Raw genomic sequence first — 18,416 nt, 5'->3', positions numbered from 1 at the left:
TACCTGCAAAAAAAAATTTTTTAAACGATCATGGTGTTGGTTTAGGAACCAGCATAACTCAAGATATTAGGAATGAGATATGAAGCCTTCTCTCCTTGACATTTTTTAATGGCTTAATCAACCAAGTAGTGATACATAAGAATGCTTCAAGACTTAATGCCTTAAAATCACAACCACTTATGAGTTAACTGGGTATTTCTGCTGATCTGGACTAGGTTCTTCTTAGCTGGACTTGCCAATGTGCCTGCAATCATTTGGCAGGTCAGCTGGAGGCTGGCTGGTCTCAGGAGGTCTAATTCATATAGGTGGTAGTTGGCTGGCAGTTGACTGAAGCTACAAGGATGATTGGACCATGCATATCTCTCATCATCCAGAAGGCTAGCCTGTAGCAGAAAAAAAAAAAATCAGAGAGGGAATACAGAAACATAAAAGTCCCCTAGAGGCCTACTTGAGGCTGGCACTCCATCACGTCCACCACATTCTTTTGTCCAAAGCAACTTATGATACCAGCCCTGTGGAAACAGATTTCCTTCACACCTTTTGTACATAAGGAGCTGCAAAGATGGTGGATATGTGGGAAAGTGGAAAATTTGGGTTAGTTTTACAAGCACTCTACCACAAAAGTTTAGGTCATTTAAAAATGACAATATCACATAGTTATTAATAATAACCAATTTATATAACTCTATGTGCAAGGCACTTTTGAAGCATTCTGTATATATTGGCTCATTTAATCTTTATGAAAACTGTATGAGGTAGATACTATTACTATCCCTGTTTTACAAGCAGACAAAAAAAAAAAGTAGATAAATGTTTAGTAATTTGCCCAAGATTGTACAGCTAGTAAGTCACACAGTTTGTGGTTCCAGAGTCCATGCCCTCAGAAGCTACCCTGCCTCTCTTACTAGCATTTATTGCTAAAATAGGGTGTTTGTTACTTAGTCTAAACCACATAAAAGGCTCACCTGATGTGGCATTATAGAAATTAATTTCTTCTAATGGAGACACTATTTGTTCAAGCTATGAATAAGGAAAGTTAGTTCATGCTGTAGTATTATTTGCTGTGCAGAAAGTTTCCTTTATTCATACTTTAATTCTAAACTAAAAAAGTAATGTGCAGTTAGGATTAAAATAAAATTTATCTCATATAACAGTAAAATTGGATATGCTGCTTTTAAAGATGTAAAAGGGAAGAGGAAACAGCTCCCCACTGATATCAAAATCATCAAGGAAGTAATATGTTCTGTAGGAAAGAGCTCCAGACCTGAGTCTTTTGATTTCCACAAGATCAGTTTCTCATCAAGCACATAGTAATAAAATCTGCACTTTGGCTTTGTTATTATAGCTTTATGAGGATGAGATAGTAGACGGAAGACAATTTGAAGTGTATCAAGTGCTCTATGTTATTTCAGAATGTTAGTTTATCTGAATTTCATTTTTGTAACCTTGTTATCAAAACAATCTTATGGTATTATTGTTGGACAGATATTTTTACAACAAAGTTGTCAGTGAGGCTGACGCTTTTATCTCTTTCGGAATAAAAGAGGACTTACATGATGATGATAAAAACATGATGCAAAATGCAATGCAGAGCCAAAAGGTAAGATGTTCAGACGTTTACTCATCCATACTTGAAGATACGTCATGAATGCTAGATATGGAAAATTACTTCAAAATTATCTAGTCTAGTCCCTCATTTTATATAGCGATGGGAAATGGAAGCTGAAAAATCTCATTGGCTTCTCATTATCCACTTTCTGTGACATTAGCCCCCCCAGCCAGCCTATCTCATGCCATTTCCCCCTTTTCTCTGCCTTACACTGTCTCTCTTGCTTCCAGGTCTTTGCAGTGCTGCTTCTGCTTGGGAATGCTCTTGTCCTTTGTCCCTTCCTGCCTTTTCTTTGCCTGGCTAATTCCTCCTTGATCTTTAAGTTTCAACCTTGACACTTTTTCTCTGGGAAGTCTCCCTCATTCCTCTCAACTAGATGAACTGCCTCCGCCAGGTACTCCCTTAGTCCTTGAGCCTCTCTTAGTAGAGGACATTTGACAGTTTGTTCTAGTGGTTCTCAACCAGGTACTACTTTTACTGTTAAGGGGACATTTGGCAATCAGTGTCCACCGACATCTGTGGTTGTCATAACTGGGGAAGAGGATGCTACTGGCAGTTAGTGGGCAGAGGCCAGAGATGCTGCTAAACTCTTATAGTTATCCTTAACAACAAAGAGTTATCCTTCCAAAAAGTCAATAGTGCTGAGATTGAGAAACCCTTCTTTATTGTATTGCTTTATTTACTTCTCTGTCATTTTTTACACTAAACTCTTTGTGGGTCTGAATTGTTCCCATTATGTACTCAGCCAGCATGGTTCCTGTCAAGTAGTAGTCACTGCTGTATATATATTTGTGAGTGAATGAATCCACTGGGAAGTTCCTTGTCCATGGTTAAGGGCTAGTGGGAGTGGGGGCCAGATTAGAGCCCTGGTCCCCCTTTCCCTTGTTTGCTGTTTTTTGCCACATACCGCAGACAATAAGGGCTCATGTCATTCTGCCCCCTGTGGCATATTCCTGTAGTTTGTGTCGTCAATTATTTAGCCTTTGTTTTTTAAAAAGAGTTTTATTTGTTCAGGATATAAATTAGATGCCTCTTTTTAATGCAAGATTCCATGCTAGACACTGAGATTTAAAGCTAAATAATATAAAAATCCCGTTTTCAAGTTATTTAATTTTAGAAGAAGAAATAAGGCAAAATCTATTTTACTATTATATTTAATAATTAAATGTTATGGCTTAACCCTGTTTCCCTTTACCCATTGTATGTTTTTAAATTAGTGTTTTAATATGTAAGCCGCAAAGCACAGATTAAATATAAAACCCAACAAAGTAAGCGAAAGGAAGCTGAGAGACTTGGGAAGATGGATCATGACTTAGGGATTGGAAGAAGATATTTTCGTCAGTTAATACAAAAAAGACGTGTTGAATCAAATGATGTTTAAGACTTTCCATGTCTGTAATTGTATAAACTAGATTAGAAAATAACGTTCTGGGCTTAATTGTGGACCCCGTCATTTACTTTACTTGTGATGATAAGCCATTCTTCTGGCATTGGCCGTCACTTGAAAGGCTAGTAAAAGCATATTTTGTTAATTTTCCCTTATAAGTTTTTCTCTAAAATAACACTTTCATTTTTTTCCCTTTTAAAAAGTTGATAAATGGAATTGCTAAAGTCACGTTCAACTCTGAAAGAGCAGTTAAAGAATTGTCCTATGGCAGTCTGGAAGAGTTAAACAACAAGTACCTTTATATTGGTGTAACAGTCATGGAGTCTACAGGTAAGTTTCTCTTTCTTTTTTTACTTTGTCTTGGCAAATATTTAGAGTATATTAAAAGTATAAATAATTTCTATAGTTCTTTTGTATTTTATTTTTTATAGTCAAATTTTACTTTTTATATCATTAAAAGCCAGGATTAGAATACAGTTCTGCCACTCTCTAGTCACAGGGTTCCCATTGCCCCAGCTTCAGGATAACACCTGCCCAGCTGATATTCTGCGTGGCTCTGCAGGTGATCTGGCTTGAACCTCTGGCACCCCGGTGTTCTCACCTGGTGAGAAACAAAATAAAAATAAAATTATGTATGTAAAAATGTTTGATAAAGTACTATGCAAATGAAAGTTATTATTATTATTGTTTTAGTCTCCTTATATGTGCAGGGACGAAGTTGAACCAAATGCCTTCTGAAGCCTTTTCCAACTGTAATGTTCAGGAATTCTATCTAAAATTGGAGGCAGTAATGTTTCTAAAATGGGTATAATAACAGTATACACTTCATAGGGTTGTGGTGAGGATCAAAGTGTCAATATATCCAAAGCCCTTAAAACAGTACCTGTTACATATTGGCTGTCTTCCTCCTCCTCATCTTCTTCCTTCTCCTTCTTGGGTCCAGCTACTGCTTTCTTACCATCCTTAATATCGTATGTAGTGCTTTCAATTCCACTCGAGTGGTTTTTAATAGTTATTATTATTCCAAGCTCAGTCATATGGTCTTACTTCTAGTATATCTTGATTACTAATATTCTTTGTATTTTTAGGTTTATATTGAACCCCCCACTAACCTTGAACAAATAATTTAACCACACCGAGTCTATTCTTTTTCTGTAAAATTAAAGTTAAACCAGATGATCCCTAAGGACTCTGCCACTTCTTTAAATTTGTCCTTCTAGGATAGCAGAGTGAAGAATACAGGTAATTATTCAGATATTGAGCACCTCATATATATCAGATGCTCAGTAGATGTTGGAGAATGATGATGACTTCACACTCCTTGCCTTGGCTAGCTGTTGTTTTTGACATTATTTCAATAATGTTTCTTTCTTACTTTTATTTTTCCTGAATTTATTTTAAATCAATTCAGTTTAATAACTACTTACGAAGTAGTCAAAGTGTGTTGCCAAATGTGTAGGCCTCCAAATGTGAATGATGTATAATCCAGCGTGCAAGTGGCTTACATACTAGTGTCAGCCGTAACACAGGTAAACAAAGAATTCTGCACCAAGGAGGAATTCCATGTGTGCTTTAAGCAAAATAGTGTTATTGACCTTGAGAGGAAGGTGAGCTCCTAGATGATGGTCGAGCAACCAAGAACAGTGTCCTAAAGATGATCATCCTCCAGGATAAGCAGGGTTTTGAGGCAGGGCTAGTTGATGGAGTGAAGTGGGGCACCCTCCATAGAGGGACATACCAAGCAAGGGTGGAAAGTGAATCTTGACCTTGGAGAATAACAGATTATCCAGTTAGCTGAAGTATAGGGGATAATAAGGATGTAATATTGGGAAGGAGTTTGGGGATGCTAGAACCTTGTATGTTATTCTTAATAGTTTAGCTTAAGTTTTAGCTGGAGCGTAATACCACTGGGCTCCTGCCAGTGGACCCTCAGGGCAGTCTCTGCCTCAAGGGCTCTTTTCTGACTTCCTCTACATTTCTCTCCATATTTCCACACTTGAATGCTCAACCCCTTGTAAGGCTCAGTCTCTGTCCTACCCTTTCATTCTCTCCTTAATCCTTTATACATACTCACCTTCAGCTCTGACCACTGACGAAACATGGTGTCTCTTCTTCACATTTTTTTTCAGTCCAGTCCTATAGCTCTGATTCTACCTGGGGCATGTCTACATATAAGCCTTGTACATGAGGCTTTGGACACTCCTGAGATTTAAACTCTTCTCTGCACTGGCCCCCTGAACCAAGACCTATGTCCTGCTTATGACTGGTAAATGAATGAGCGCAGAAATAGAGTGAGTGGAGGAATAAGTCTGTGGAGACACATCAGGATGAAACAGATCCCCATACAAATCCTACTTCAACAGGTCAACATGATCCTTGTCATTTCTTTAGGTGGATTTTTTGAAGAGGCAGAATTTTCTGGCGTCAGATATGTCCTCTCTCCCTACAAACTGAATTTGGTTGCTACTCCTCTTTTCTTGAAGCCTGGAATTCCATATTCTATTAAGGTAGATGAAGGTGGGTGGTGGGGAAACCACTGAATATAATTGTCTTTTTCCCTTTACGGAAAACATGGGGGATGGCAAATGGGGGAAGAATGCTAGAGAGACAAGTCATGGAGGGAACTCATCCTGTAAGAGCTGCCCCCCCTGTGGATATGGACAGGGGTGGGAAATGGCAGGTCAGCTTCAGTCTTAGGGCAGCTACCGGTATTTAATAAGATAGCCTGTGTTAGGCATTTCCTAAAGAAGCATTGCATTAAATTATAGGTAAGTAAAACCCCATAAGTCTATAGTTCAAAAAATGCTAACATTTAAAACTATTTGGTGGCACGTTCCTAAAAAGCCTGAAGATGGAGATATTATTGCTTGGAAAGAAACCCCTATCTCTCGCCATTTTTTACATTCTGTGTCTCTGAGTTTGCAGCTCTGTGCTTTTCACTCTGCGTTTTCCTTGGGCGTGACTCTGACTGATCTCATCTGTCTGTGTTGTTCTCCATCCTTTCCCGACTTGTCCTGTTCCTCTCTCTGCTGTCTTTCTTGCTTCCTCCTTCCTATTTCATGTTTTCTCTCCTTCCTGCACTTTTCCTTTTTTAAAAAGCAATAGTATGGAATTAAAATATTCATTTGACTTTTAAATTATATTTTATTATATTTAGTATATATTTTATTATATATAACATATTTTTAAAGTAAAAATTTTTGTCCCCATCCTTGGTTTTGAAAGACAGTGCAGCATAGTATTTTATTCTTTGAAAATGTGCTGCTTTTAAAAGTCAACTTTTTTTTCAAGATTTTATTTATTTATTTTTAGAGAGGGATGGGAGGGAGGAAGAGAGAGAGAGAGAGAAACATCAATGTGCGGTTGCTAGGGGCCGTGGCCTGCAACCCAGGCATGTGCCCTGACTGGGAATCGAACCTGCAACGCTTTGGTTCGCAGCCTGCACTCAATCCACTGAGCTACGCCAGCCAGGGAAAAAGTCAACTTTAGTATAATTAAAATGTCTTACTACTTACTGTAGGTCATTGGCTTTTAATGTCACATATAAAAATAATATAAAATATATCTTTGTGGAAATGATATATGATTATATGTATGGCAGTGAGAGATAGAGGTTAAGAGAAAAAAAGGATGCATTTATTGTTTCTCATATCCAAGAGAATCATTCCCAGAAGTGACTCTCTCATTTTCTTTTATTCAGTCCTAAACCAACTGAAGAAACATAGAAGTTAGATAGCAGAAGACCTTATCACGTCTACTTGGCACAATTTAAAAAGATAATATTTATGTTCTGAGTCAGCTTGTTATACAAGAGAATCTATTCCAAAGTGATTTAACTAGATAGAATTTAAATCTTTTTTTAAGCTGAGAACATACTTCTCTTTGTTGAATTGAATATGAATAATTTATATGTTGGTGGGGAGGGGAGAAAATTATTTCAGAATTGCTATGCTTTAAAAAAAGTGCTGAGCTGTTTAATTGAATTTTGGCTGCTCTGACAAACAGGTGCAAGTTAAGGATTCACTGGATGAATTAGTAGGAGGGGTGCCGGTGACCCTGAGTGCACAAACAGTTAATGAAAACCAAGAGACGGCTGACTTGGAGCCAAAGAAAAGTGTAACAGGTTCCAATGATGGAGTAGCTTTATTTGTGGTTAATCTCCCGACTGGAGTGACAGCCCTGGAGTTTAACGTGAGCTGAATTCTGTTAAATTTTCTAGGACAGTGTGTACTTTTGACTGTGTGTTTTGGCTAGTGTGCAGAACAAATGCAGCAGATTTTGTACTTGAGTTCAGTGAACAGTTCTGCATCCAAAAGTAAGTAAATAAATAAATAAATAAATCACCGGAGGAAGATTAATCTATCACTCTTTTATTTGGGAACTTATTATTTTCTCTTATATCCATAATAATCTAGAAGCTTCAGAATGGGTAGAGCAGTGGAAGTCACTGGTAAGATTATTCTCTCCCAATACCCCCAATTTTTTCTCTATTCAGGGCCATAAAAGGGTTAAATGTGGGAGCTCCCCTTTTTTCTCCTAACTGCATGGACCTCTCCCAGCAAATAATATTTAAGTTTCTAATTCCAAGCAAAAAATGAATAACTTAATAAAGCACATTAATGACTGCAGCGTGCATACTCTCATTGCCATCTACTGTGCACTTACAAAATGCTAAGTGTTGGGCTAAGAGCTCTAGATAGATTGCATATAATACCTACTTAATCAGCTCCAGCAGGGGTTTTGGCCACACTGGAAGAATTGTCATAGGCTACACATTAAATACATTGCAAAACATAATCACACACAAAAAAATCTCATAGTGTTTTACGTAAATTGACGATTTTGTGTTGGGCAGCATTCATAGCCATCCTGAGACACATGCAGCCCATGGGCCTGAGGTTGGACATCCTTTTTAGAGAATATTATCTTTGCCATTTTGTAGCTGAGGAAACAGAGGCTTCAGACTTCTCTTGAAAAACTTATCCAGAGTTAATAAGTGGCAGCACTGGGAGGAAAACCAATGCATATTACACTCCAGAACATGAACTGCTAACTCCTTTGCTGTCAAAAGTGGATATTGCTGCCATTACATCATTTCTGCCCCACCCCATGTTTTTGTACATGCTTCTGTGCCACTACCTCACAATGAAATTGGGCCAGAGAATCTCTGTGATGTCCATTCATAACTCCTGCCCCCCCATGCTAGTCCTCATGACCTCCCCACCACTACCCCGAATTTCTGCCATCCCAACCCGTAAGAAGAGGAATCCCCAACTTGCCATTACTTTTCCGGAAGAGTGCCAGTATTTGTTCCGGGAGTATCTTTCTCTTTCCCAACATAGCCCACAATCCCACATGATCCTAATTATTGTCCATAGTCTTTGTAAACTCACAGCAGTATAAACATGGGAGTAGTGGAGGTTTTCCTTTCTTTAGCATTTGGTGGTATGAAATGTAGAAATTTATAAGACAAAGGAATTTAAAGGGCATATTTCACAGAAAACATTTCATCATAGTCCACATGTCTTCTCTGAAATGTTCCTTTTTAGGTCAGGACTAATGATCCAGATCTTCCAGAAGAAAATCAGGCCAGCAGAGATTACAGAGCAATAGCATATTCATCTCTCAGCCAAAGTTACCTATATATTGACTGGACTGGAACCTATAAACCTTTGCTCGTGGGAGAACATCTGAATATTATTGTTACCCCCAAAAGTCCATATATTGACAAAATAATTCACTATAATTACTTGGTAAGTACTAAAATGATAGACTTATATCTATTTATTCTCCCACCTGGAACATTTTCCTTTACTTATAGAGAAACAATAGATGACCCCTTATTTTTATTTTTAACAAAGCATTTCAACAACTATTTATCATCTAATTTGATAACCAGCTTTTCTTTTATATATATATATATATATATATATATATTTTATTGGTTATGCTATTACAGTTGTCCCATTTTTCCCCCTTCACTCCCCTCCACCCTGCATACCCTCTCCCACCCATATCCCCCCCTTTAGTCATGTCCATATATCATACTTATAAGTTCTTTAGCTTCTACATTTCCCACACTATTCTTACCTTCCCCCTGTCTATTTTCAACCTACAATCTATGCTACTTATTCTCAGTACCTTTTCCCCCTCTTTCCTCCTCCCACTCCCCTGTTGCTAACCCTCCATGTGATCTCCATTTCTGTGGTTCTGTTCCTGTTCTAGTTGTTTGCGTAGTTTCTTTTGGTTTTGCTTTAGGTGTGGTTGTTAATAGTTGTGAGTTTGCTGTCCTTTTACTATACATGCTTTTTCTTTCTCTTCTTTTCTTAGATAAGTCCCTTTAACATTTCATAAAATAAGGGCTTGGTGATGATGAACTCCTTTAACTTGACCTTATCGGAGAAGCACTTTATCTGCCCTTCCCATTCTAAATGAAAGCTTTGCTGAATAGAGCAATCTGGGATATAGGTCCTTGCCTTCCATGACTTGGAATACTTCTTTCCAGCCCCTTCTTGCCTGTAAGGTCTCTTTTGAGAAATCAGCTGACAGTCTGATGGGAACTCCTTTGCAGGTTACTGTCCACTTATTTCTTGCTGCTTCTAGGATTCTCTCCTTCATTTTTACCTTGGCTAATGTAATTATGATGTGCCTTGGTGTGTTTCTTCTTGGGCCCAACTTCCTTGGGGCTCTCTGAGCTTCCTGAATTTCTTGGAAGTCTATTTCCTTTGCCATAATGGGGAAGTTCTCCTTTATTATTTGTTCAAATACATGTTCAATCTGTTGCTTTTCCTCTTCCCCTTCTGGTACCCCTATAATTCGGATGTTGGAATGTTTAAAGATGTCCTGGAGGTTCCTAAGCTTCTCCTCGTTTTTTTGAATTCTTATTTCTCCATTCTTTCCTGTTTGATTGTTTCTTTCTTCCTTCTGGTCCACTCTATTGTTTTGAGTCCCAATTTTCTTTCCATCACTATTGGTTCTCCGTGCATCTTCCTTCATTTCTCTTATGGTAACCTCCATTTTTTCATCTAATTTGCACCCAAAATTAACCAATTCTGTGAGCTTCCTGATCACCAGTGTTTTGAACTGTGCATCTGATAGATTGGCTATCTCTTGGTCGCTCAAAAGGATGAGTCCTGGGGCATTGATCTGTTCTTCTATTTGAGACATGTCTCTCTCTCTCTCCTTTTTTTTTTTTTTTGGTCTGGTCGCTCCTGTTAAAGTGAGGGGCGGAGCCTTAGGTGTTTACCTGGGCTGGGCACCCCAGTTGCTAGATTGTGACGTTGTATGTGGAGGCGGGGGTGGGAGGGAACAATGGTGGTAGCTCTGTTCTCCTGGGACCTCAGTCCCTTCTCTGGGATCCTGGGTTGCGTGCTCTGCCCTGGTCCCCAATCGCCACCTCACTGGGTCCGCCAGCTGCCGCTTGCATACTCAGGGTCCACCAGCTGTGATCTTGCACTGCCCCAGATGCCTTACGCACTCCCGGTTGCCTTATGCACCCAATTCTCCCTGTTCTCCACGCTGTGCCTCGACCTGTGCCCAGCTGTTTGTCTCCTCTCCTCCTACCGGTCTGGATGAACGGGTCTACTTCAACTTCTTGGCTGTCCAACTTCCATTCAGATAAATTCTCTGTCTGTTCTGGGTGTTATTCTACCTCTAAATTGTTGTTGTTCTAATCTTGGTTGTGTGAGGAGGTACGGTGCATCCACCTATGCCTCCATCTTGCTGGAAGTCTGATAACCGGCTTTTCAAAAACCTTTGATATTGGGCATGATTTTCATTACCATTTCATTGATGAGGACTGAGAGAGAGGTTAAAAGACTTGTCATGGTCCCTCAGCTCAGAAGAGGAGATTTTGATTTGAACTGGGAACCTCTGCCTTCTTGTCTGATCTGCTTTCACCAAAGAATACTGACTGCTCCTCAGAGAGAGCCTGATTAAATTCTCACATCACCTCTGCCCTATACCATGGCCAAAAACTACACACCTAGACCTACTGAAAACATGTGCATTTCACTGGCCTAAAAGGAGAGCCGAAATCTTGCTCTTAAGTGTAGAGTCTTATCATACCTGCTCCAATTCTACAGCTCCATAACATCCCTTATTATGTCACTAATATTTTCAGAGGTGGTCAGTCAGGCCTGTCGATGAAACCTAGGGAAGAATGTGTGAAGAATGTTAAGGGCTTCCTGACGACTGTCAAAGAAATGGAATGAATTATTCCAGTGGTCAGGCCAAACTGGTGGTGATGGATTTTTCAACATTTTCTGAGAAGGAAATTAAAAAATAAATGAGGATCGAAGATTATATCAACTGATGAAGAATTAGGGGACCTATTTAGGGGCAGTGTACCAAAACTTGATGTCTATTGGATGCAGACCTGCCTAGGACAACTTAGGTATCTTTGAGGACATTTTGGCTTCCTGTAATTTGTAATTAAAAAAAAAAGAAACCCAACTATGCCTCCAATTTAGAACCTAATCTCTGCCTTTAAAAGTTAATTGCCTAATAAGATATACTCTGCTTACCTATTTTTTAAAGTCAGTAAAACAAAGGAGATTTTAATAACCATTATGGCTTTAAACAGATTTGGGATGAAATTTTAATTCTCTGTTTTACTAGTTATGTAATTTTGAACTAAAATCAGTATGGCATTTTGTTAATTCCTGAGCCTCAGCCCCTTCATTTGCACAATGGAAATAATACTTCTATGCTACTGGTTATATGAGAACTAAAGGAGTTAAAGTCAGTATAAAAGTCCCTGGCACGCCGTAGTAGGCTCTTACATGTTAACTTACTTTTTCTTTAACATAGTTTCTACTCCAGCTCCAAGCTCAATCCTAAAGCAAAGGTTTTGTTTTTATAGTTATTGTTGCTGTCATTCTTTATTTTCAGATATTATCCAAGGGCAAAATTGTTCACTTTGGCACAAGGGAGAAACTTCCAGATTCCTCTTACCAAAATATAAATATCCCAGTGACACAGAACATGGTTCCTTCCGCCCGTCTCCTGGTCTATTACATTGTCACAGGAGAACAGACAGCAGAACTAGTGTCTGATTCAGTCTGGTTAAATATTGAAGAGAAATGTGGCAACCGGCTCCAGGTAAGCAATAAACTATGTCAATTGAATTTTCTTTTGAATAAAAGATACTGTAAACACAGAAACTTATGATGATTTGTCTCATAAAAACCTTTTTTTTTCTTTTTCAAATGACCTTCAGGTTTCTCTGACTCCAGGTGAAAATACATATTCTCCAGGTGAACGTGTGTCTCTTAATATGGAAACTGACTTAGATTCCTGGGTGGCTTTAACAGCAGTGGACAGTGCTATATATGGAGTCCAAAGGAAAGCCAAGAAGTCCCTAGAAAGAGTTAAGTGGTGCATAGTCTTGGTTATTGCTGCATGGGTGGCTGTATGCAATACTTCACAAAGTGTGGCCCCAGGGTAGGTTGTGAGAGAAGAGTTAAAGGAAGATTGGGCCTGCTTTTCCATAATCAAAATTTATACTCTAATAGTGGTTCTTAGGAAGATAAGCCATTGTCATGTTACTCCCGCAAAGCACAAGTCCATCCTTCCTTATTCTAGTAAGTGTAGAGTGAAGCACTTTAAAAACATATGACTGCAATAGTAATTATGTTCATGGAACAAAAGTGCCATCAGTTAGGAGGGTTTGGGGATTTGGGCAGGCCAGGCAGAGGAGGGGGGCATTATAGTAGCAGCACAAGAGAAGACTGGATAGGTGACCTCTGGGGTTTTTTTGTTTGTTTGTTTCTTTTTGTTTTTCTACTTTCATAAAAGTCTATAGCACAACAGAATTTGAGAATGATTCAATTTCCGTAAGTTCCCATTTATCTCTGTCATGCTCTGCTACTGTTTTCTAGGCTTCAATTTCTTTGAACAAGGAAGAAAGAACTAAGAAACTAAAGTTAAAAGCATTCAGGTAGAAAAACATTTGAGGTCAAAATTAAACTAGATTAAACACCCCAAATGAGTTCTCACATACTTAGAGCCTAGAGCCCTCCTTCCCCAAAGACAAGAGGTTATACTCTTTTTTGTTTTGTTTTAAGCAACTTAAAAATTAATTTGTTTTGCAATCCACTCATTTATGCACTCACCCATTTATTTTTCTTTTGTTTGAGGAAGATATGATATTGATTGTATTAACAGTGGAGTTAGACCTTGGTTCTTGAGTTTGACTAACAAAGAATTCAGAGTCAAGAACTGTGATGCAAAGAAGTTTATTTAGAAAGTTACAGAGGTAGAAGAAGTGAGCCAGCTGCATGGACTCAGGAAACAAGTTACACAGTCAATAGAAGAGCCCTTGGAGATTAGGGGAAAGAAAGCAAAGATAATGTGCTCAGGGAAGAAAAGGGAAAAGGGCAGGCATACAGGCATGCTCCAGAGAGAGCACCTGAGGCAAGAAAGGGGAGGGGAAAGGTGCTGGCCTGCTAGAGAGGGAGACAGAGACAGAGAGAGCACTGGGTCCATTGTCTTAAGGGTTTTTATCCAATTCTCAAAGTCAAGGATTTTAGGGGAGGTCTCAGGGGAGGATCTCAATATTTCAACAGAATATTCATCAGCTTTCTAGTTGTATCCTTTCAGGATCATGGTCTCTACTGATTGATCAGCACTAAGGGAGGAGGTCATTAGTCATTGCATGTGGTCCTGATGTCAGCCCTTGTGTTGCTTCATCTGATTTTGCTGCTTTTCTTCATCTGATTTTGCTGCTTTTCTTCATCTAATTTTGCTGTTTTTCTGGACCTGGAGCTAAAACACAACTGAGGCCTAGATATTATCTCTAGTTTGACCAAAACTCTGTCTCTTTGGTCAACAGACCTGAGGCTTTATTCCTGAGATTATCTGATGTAGGTCAGAACCTCATTGTCCTAAGGGCTTACTGCTTAAGGGAGTGGTCATGCAACGGCTTGTGTGGGAGTGTTGTATGAGTCTATTCTTCATCGCCTGGTTCCTCCTCTGATGGGTTCTAAACCACATAACTACTGATGTGCTAGAGGAATAAAGGTCGGGGGTCTGAACCACACTACCAGTAATGAAAAAGGTCACGGTCCAATCCAAATGAGTAGCAACATGCTAGGGGAGGCACGGTAACCCTGGGATCAGGTCCTAGCCTGTAATACTTGTTTTCCAAATTTTTCCCATTGCTAGGCACCCAAGGTGTTGTGCCCTGGTGACATTCCATACCTAGCCTATTGTTCCTGTTTTGCTCATGGTTGTTTAACTACCTACTGTATCAATTGAAGCATACGTTTTAAGTACAAAATACCTAAGATCAGTTTCTAAGAACCTGCTCACCAAAGCTTAAGACATAGCTCTTGATTTAATTTTGAATAGGTATATATGTATAAACACAAAAGAACAAACTAAAAGGATAAAGTTGAGAAATTTGGACTTTGGCCATTTGGTAAATGAGTGGCCTGTGCATTTCACAGGTTCATTATAACTATGGAATAACTCATACCTTTAGTTCTTTAAAGGAATGATTTCTACACCTGAATAGACTCAACATTTTGTCTATTTGGACAGGTATTTCAAGCTTTAGAGAAGACTGACCTGGGCTGTGGGGCAGGTGGTGGCCGCAACAATGCAGATGTATTCCGCCTGGCTGGACTCACCTTCCTCACCAATGCAAATGCAGATGACATCCCAGAAAATGGTAAAACACTCAGCATATTTTGTTTATTCTTCAAATTGATACTGAAATTTACATCAATCATTTGCCTCCCAGGTTTCATATTTGTTTGTCCTCCAGAATATTCTCTACACTGATCTTAGAACAATATGACTATGTAATACCCTTGTATAGTACATTTCATTAGCCTTCAAAGTAAAGGACACTTTTTTTAGTGTAGTACTTACAGCCTCCCACGATCTTCTCCCCAACTTTCTCCAACTATTTCTCATCCTTCACTACCTTACCTTACTTTACCTTATGTTTAACTATATAGAACCAAGTGTGTTTCTTGGATGGCACTTTGCTTTTTACAGCTTTGGGCCTTTCCTCATCAGAACTGCTTTCCCTTTTATTAACCTGGAGAAGCTAATGTAAGAATCATCTCCTCTATGAGGCTTCTCCCTTCACCTCTCCCTGCCAAAATTGGTCATTCCCTCCTCCTTTCATAGAGAGAATATTGTAGGGACTAGCTCTGTTTATAAATAATATAATAGAAGTGCATCACTGTACATTCTTATACTTAATTATACATCTTTTCTTAGCCACTACACTGTGAGCTCCATCTGTAAGGGCAATGAACACATCTTAATCTTCTTCTTTTTGTGGTTTTAAAATGGTTCATAAGTATGCTTAATACTATTATTTGTAATAATATAACACAAGGAACAAATAATAAAAATAGCATAACCAGCAGAAACTTAGCCCACTCTAAATACTTAGCTATTTCTCCGTAAACTACAGATCAAAAAGGTTGCAGGATTCAAATACAAACTGAGATCAAACAAGTCAAACTATGTAACACTAGATCATGAGCTCCCCTAATGTAAAACTAGTCACAGGAAGATGTGTAGTACGCAATGCCTAAATGAAAGCAGGCCCTCAATATTTTTGAATGAATGATTTGTGAATATTTTAAGTACTTACATAATTTTATGGAGTTTTCTTTCTTGAGATTTTAATCTCCTTTTTTCTTTCTTCTCTTTGTCTTTATCATTTTTTTAAAAAGCAGGTGAACCTTGTAAAGAAATTCTCAGGCCAAAAAGAATGCTGAAACAGAAAATAGAGGAACAAGGTACTCTAAGAGTTTCATGTTGTGGTCCTATCATTCAAAAGCTGGAGAAAGTTAAACATTATCTAATGTCCCCTAACTCAGAATGGGCAAAAATAAAGCTATGTACAGACATCTAATTCATTTCTCTCAAAAAGATTAATCCAAATAAAGACAATAGTTCATTTGCCATAACTTTAATTTGAGGAAAATAAGTATTTCTATCTCCAAAATCTAAAAGATTAACTTTTATTTGTCACAAATATTTCCTCTCTACAAACTTAGTCTAGCAATTAAATTCATACTTTCATTTTATTATGAAAAATCCATAATTTTATTAACTTGGTATACCTAGAAATCTCTTTTTTCTATTTCATATATTAATAGTATTTTAGATTACTCTTTGGGAAACAAGTCTAATAGAAATTATTTAAAAATTATTTAAATAAAAATTTGATAATCAGCAGTGTTACAATAGAAAGAATATTAAACTGGGGGCAGTGACTTGAGTTCAACTAATAATCATGCTCACAATAATATAATTTCTTCCATTTATATGTGAATTATTCTAACTTTCAAGTTTTAATGCTATGAAAAAAGAGACACATTAATTTGAGTACTTATAATGAAGAGTGATGTCACTAGTGAAGGTCCACAAACCGTATCACATAAGAAGTGTTTGAAAAAAAAAAGGATATTTAGTTGAAGAAGGAAATCCTTGTGCAGTGATGATAGCTATCCTGAAATATTAGAGGGCTTCTCAGATAGTTAACCTATTTTAGCCAAAGGGTACTGAACCCAAAGTGTCAGTTTCAATACAATATTTAGCTTAGTTGCAGGAAGCCCTTTAACCATTTAACATGAATCAGAGTGGGCTACCTATCTCATGAGGCCACATTCTCCCCATTTCAAGAATAGTTCCAAAGGGAGGCTGGTCAGCCAACTAGCCATGACTATTATGGGAGGTAGGGGGGTCTGATGGTTGGAGAAACCAAGTATCCCTTCAGATCCCTTCTAAGGCTGGGGTGTTATGACTTCATGTATCACCAAGGGCACTGTTATTACCATTTTAGCTGCTAAGTACCAACATATAAGAGTGAAGAAATGTTGTTACGATGGAGCCCATCTTAATGATTACGAAACCTGTGAACAGCGAGCTGCCCGGATTAGTCACGGCCAACGATGCATCGCAGCCTTTAAGGAATGTTGTGACTTGGCCACTCGGATCCGTGCTGAACTTAATCATAAACCTATACAACTGGGAAGACTCAGTAAGTTTGACGTTTTCTATCAGAATTCTGCCCAATATGAGGAATTTTTGTGTAATTTTATGCTGCTAAGGAAGGCAATGTTCATGCTCTACTTAAAATTGGGAGTGGAAAAGATAACTTGTAAATGCCCATAAGGAAAACATCTGTTAATCATTTTTGGGAATCCAAAGATACATACACACACACACACACTATACTATATACAGTATAGTATATATAGTATACTATATACTATATATAGTGTATATATATAAAAATCTGTTAATCATTTTTGGGAATCCAAAGACACACACACACTATATATAGTATATATAAAATATACTATAGTATAGGGCAGAGTACACTAGTTCATAGTCAAGACCCAGGGCAAGTTTAAAGCTGACTCATTCTATAAACTTGAATGATTGTTTATCCTCTCAGATCTTCAACCTTCTCATTTTTAAAGCAAGATGGTTAGGTCAGATGATCTCTGATATGCCTTTGAGCTTTAAAATTCTGTGGTTCTGTGATATTACCATCAATAAAAATTCTGTTTATACCTATATGACCAAAATAGTAAAAAATTTCTAAATCTACCTTAAGGTTAAGTGTGCTTATGTAAAAGCTGATATCTTATTTCAGTTTCAAGCACAATATATACGAGTATTTTCAGATTTTATAGAACTCGTATTAATATTTTTTCAGAAATTTTAGGGCTTTTGTTTCATTTATATTTAGTCAAAACAAAACAGACAAAAGCAAGGAAGAAGAACAAAGTAGGAGGGATCACAATACCCAATTTTAAACTATGCTACAAGGCCACTGTAATCAGTACAGTCTGGTACTAGCATAAGAACAGACACAGATCAGTGGAACAGAATAGAGCACCCAGAAATAAACCCAAGTCTCTATGGTCAATTAATATGGCAGCACTATATACAATAGCCAAGTACTGGAAACAGCCTAAGTGCCCATCAGTAAATGAGTGGATCAAAAAACTATGGTACATCTACACAATGGAATACTATGCAGCAGAAAGAAAGAAGGAGCTCCTACCTTTAGTGACAGCATGGATGGAACTGGAGAGTATTATGCTAAGTGAAATAAGTGAGTTGGTAAAAGACAAATAGCATATGATCTCACCTGTAAGAGGAATCTAGTTAACAAAATAAACTAATGAACAAAATAGAACCACAGGCATGGAAACATGGAACAGACTGATAGTGACCAGAGGAGAGAAGGGAGGGGGATAATGGCAGAAAGAAGGGAAGGGACTAGTCAAAGAGCATGTACAAATGACCCATGGGCACGGACAACAGTGTGGGAATTGACTGTAGGAGTAGGGGGTGGGATGGGCAGAGGAGGGCAAGGGGGAAAAATTGGGACAGCTATTATAAAATAACAATAAAAAAAGTAAAGGAATTTTACTT

The 18,416-nt window shown here is 38.1% G+C and overlaps 1 protein-coding gene across 2 annotated transcripts in view; it reads left to right on the top strand.

Moving 5' to 3' along the window:
• Nucleotides 1-18,416, top strand: part of C5 (complement C5) — a 90,674-nt gene that overhangs the window by 19,418 nt on the left and 52,840 nt on the right. The window contains exons 8-17 of one of the 2 annotated variants that reach the window (XM_045840627.1): nucleotides 1,486-1,600; nucleotides 3,200-3,326; nucleotides 5,388-5,503; nucleotides 7,002-7,187; nucleotides 8,546-8,749; nucleotides 11,889-12,098; nucleotides 12,217-12,366; nucleotides 14,541-14,670; nucleotides 15,698-15,760; nucleotides 16,810-17,007. In XM_045840627.1, coding sequence (XP_045696583.1) covers nucleotides 1,486-1,600; nucleotides 3,200-3,326; nucleotides 5,388-5,503; nucleotides 7,002-7,187; nucleotides 8,546-8,749; nucleotides 11,889-12,098; nucleotides 12,217-12,366; nucleotides 14,541-14,670; nucleotides 15,698-15,760; nucleotides 16,810-17,007 — 1,499 coding nt within the window. Of the gene's footprint in view, nucleotides 1-1,485; nucleotides 1,601-3,199; nucleotides 3,327-5,387; nucleotides 5,504-7,001; nucleotides 7,188-8,545; nucleotides 8,750-11,888; nucleotides 12,099-12,216; nucleotides 12,367-14,540; nucleotides 14,671-15,694; nucleotides 15,761-16,809; nucleotides 17,008-18,416 lie in introns of both variants that reach the window. The other variant, XM_045840626.1, reaches the window with a different exon arrangement.

The sequence above is a fragment of the Phyllostomus hastatus genome, unplaced genomic scaffold (assembly GCF_019186645.2).
Source record: "Phyllostomus hastatus isolate PE091 unplaced genomic scaffold, TTU_PhHast_1.1 phas_contig_34, whole genome shotgun sequence".
NCBI lineage: Eukaryota > Metazoa > Chordata > Mammalia > Chiroptera > Phyllostomidae > Phyllostomus > Phyllostomus hastatus.
Note: the sequence above shows the minus strand (reverse complement) of the source record. Positions and strands in the feature narration are given on the sequence as shown.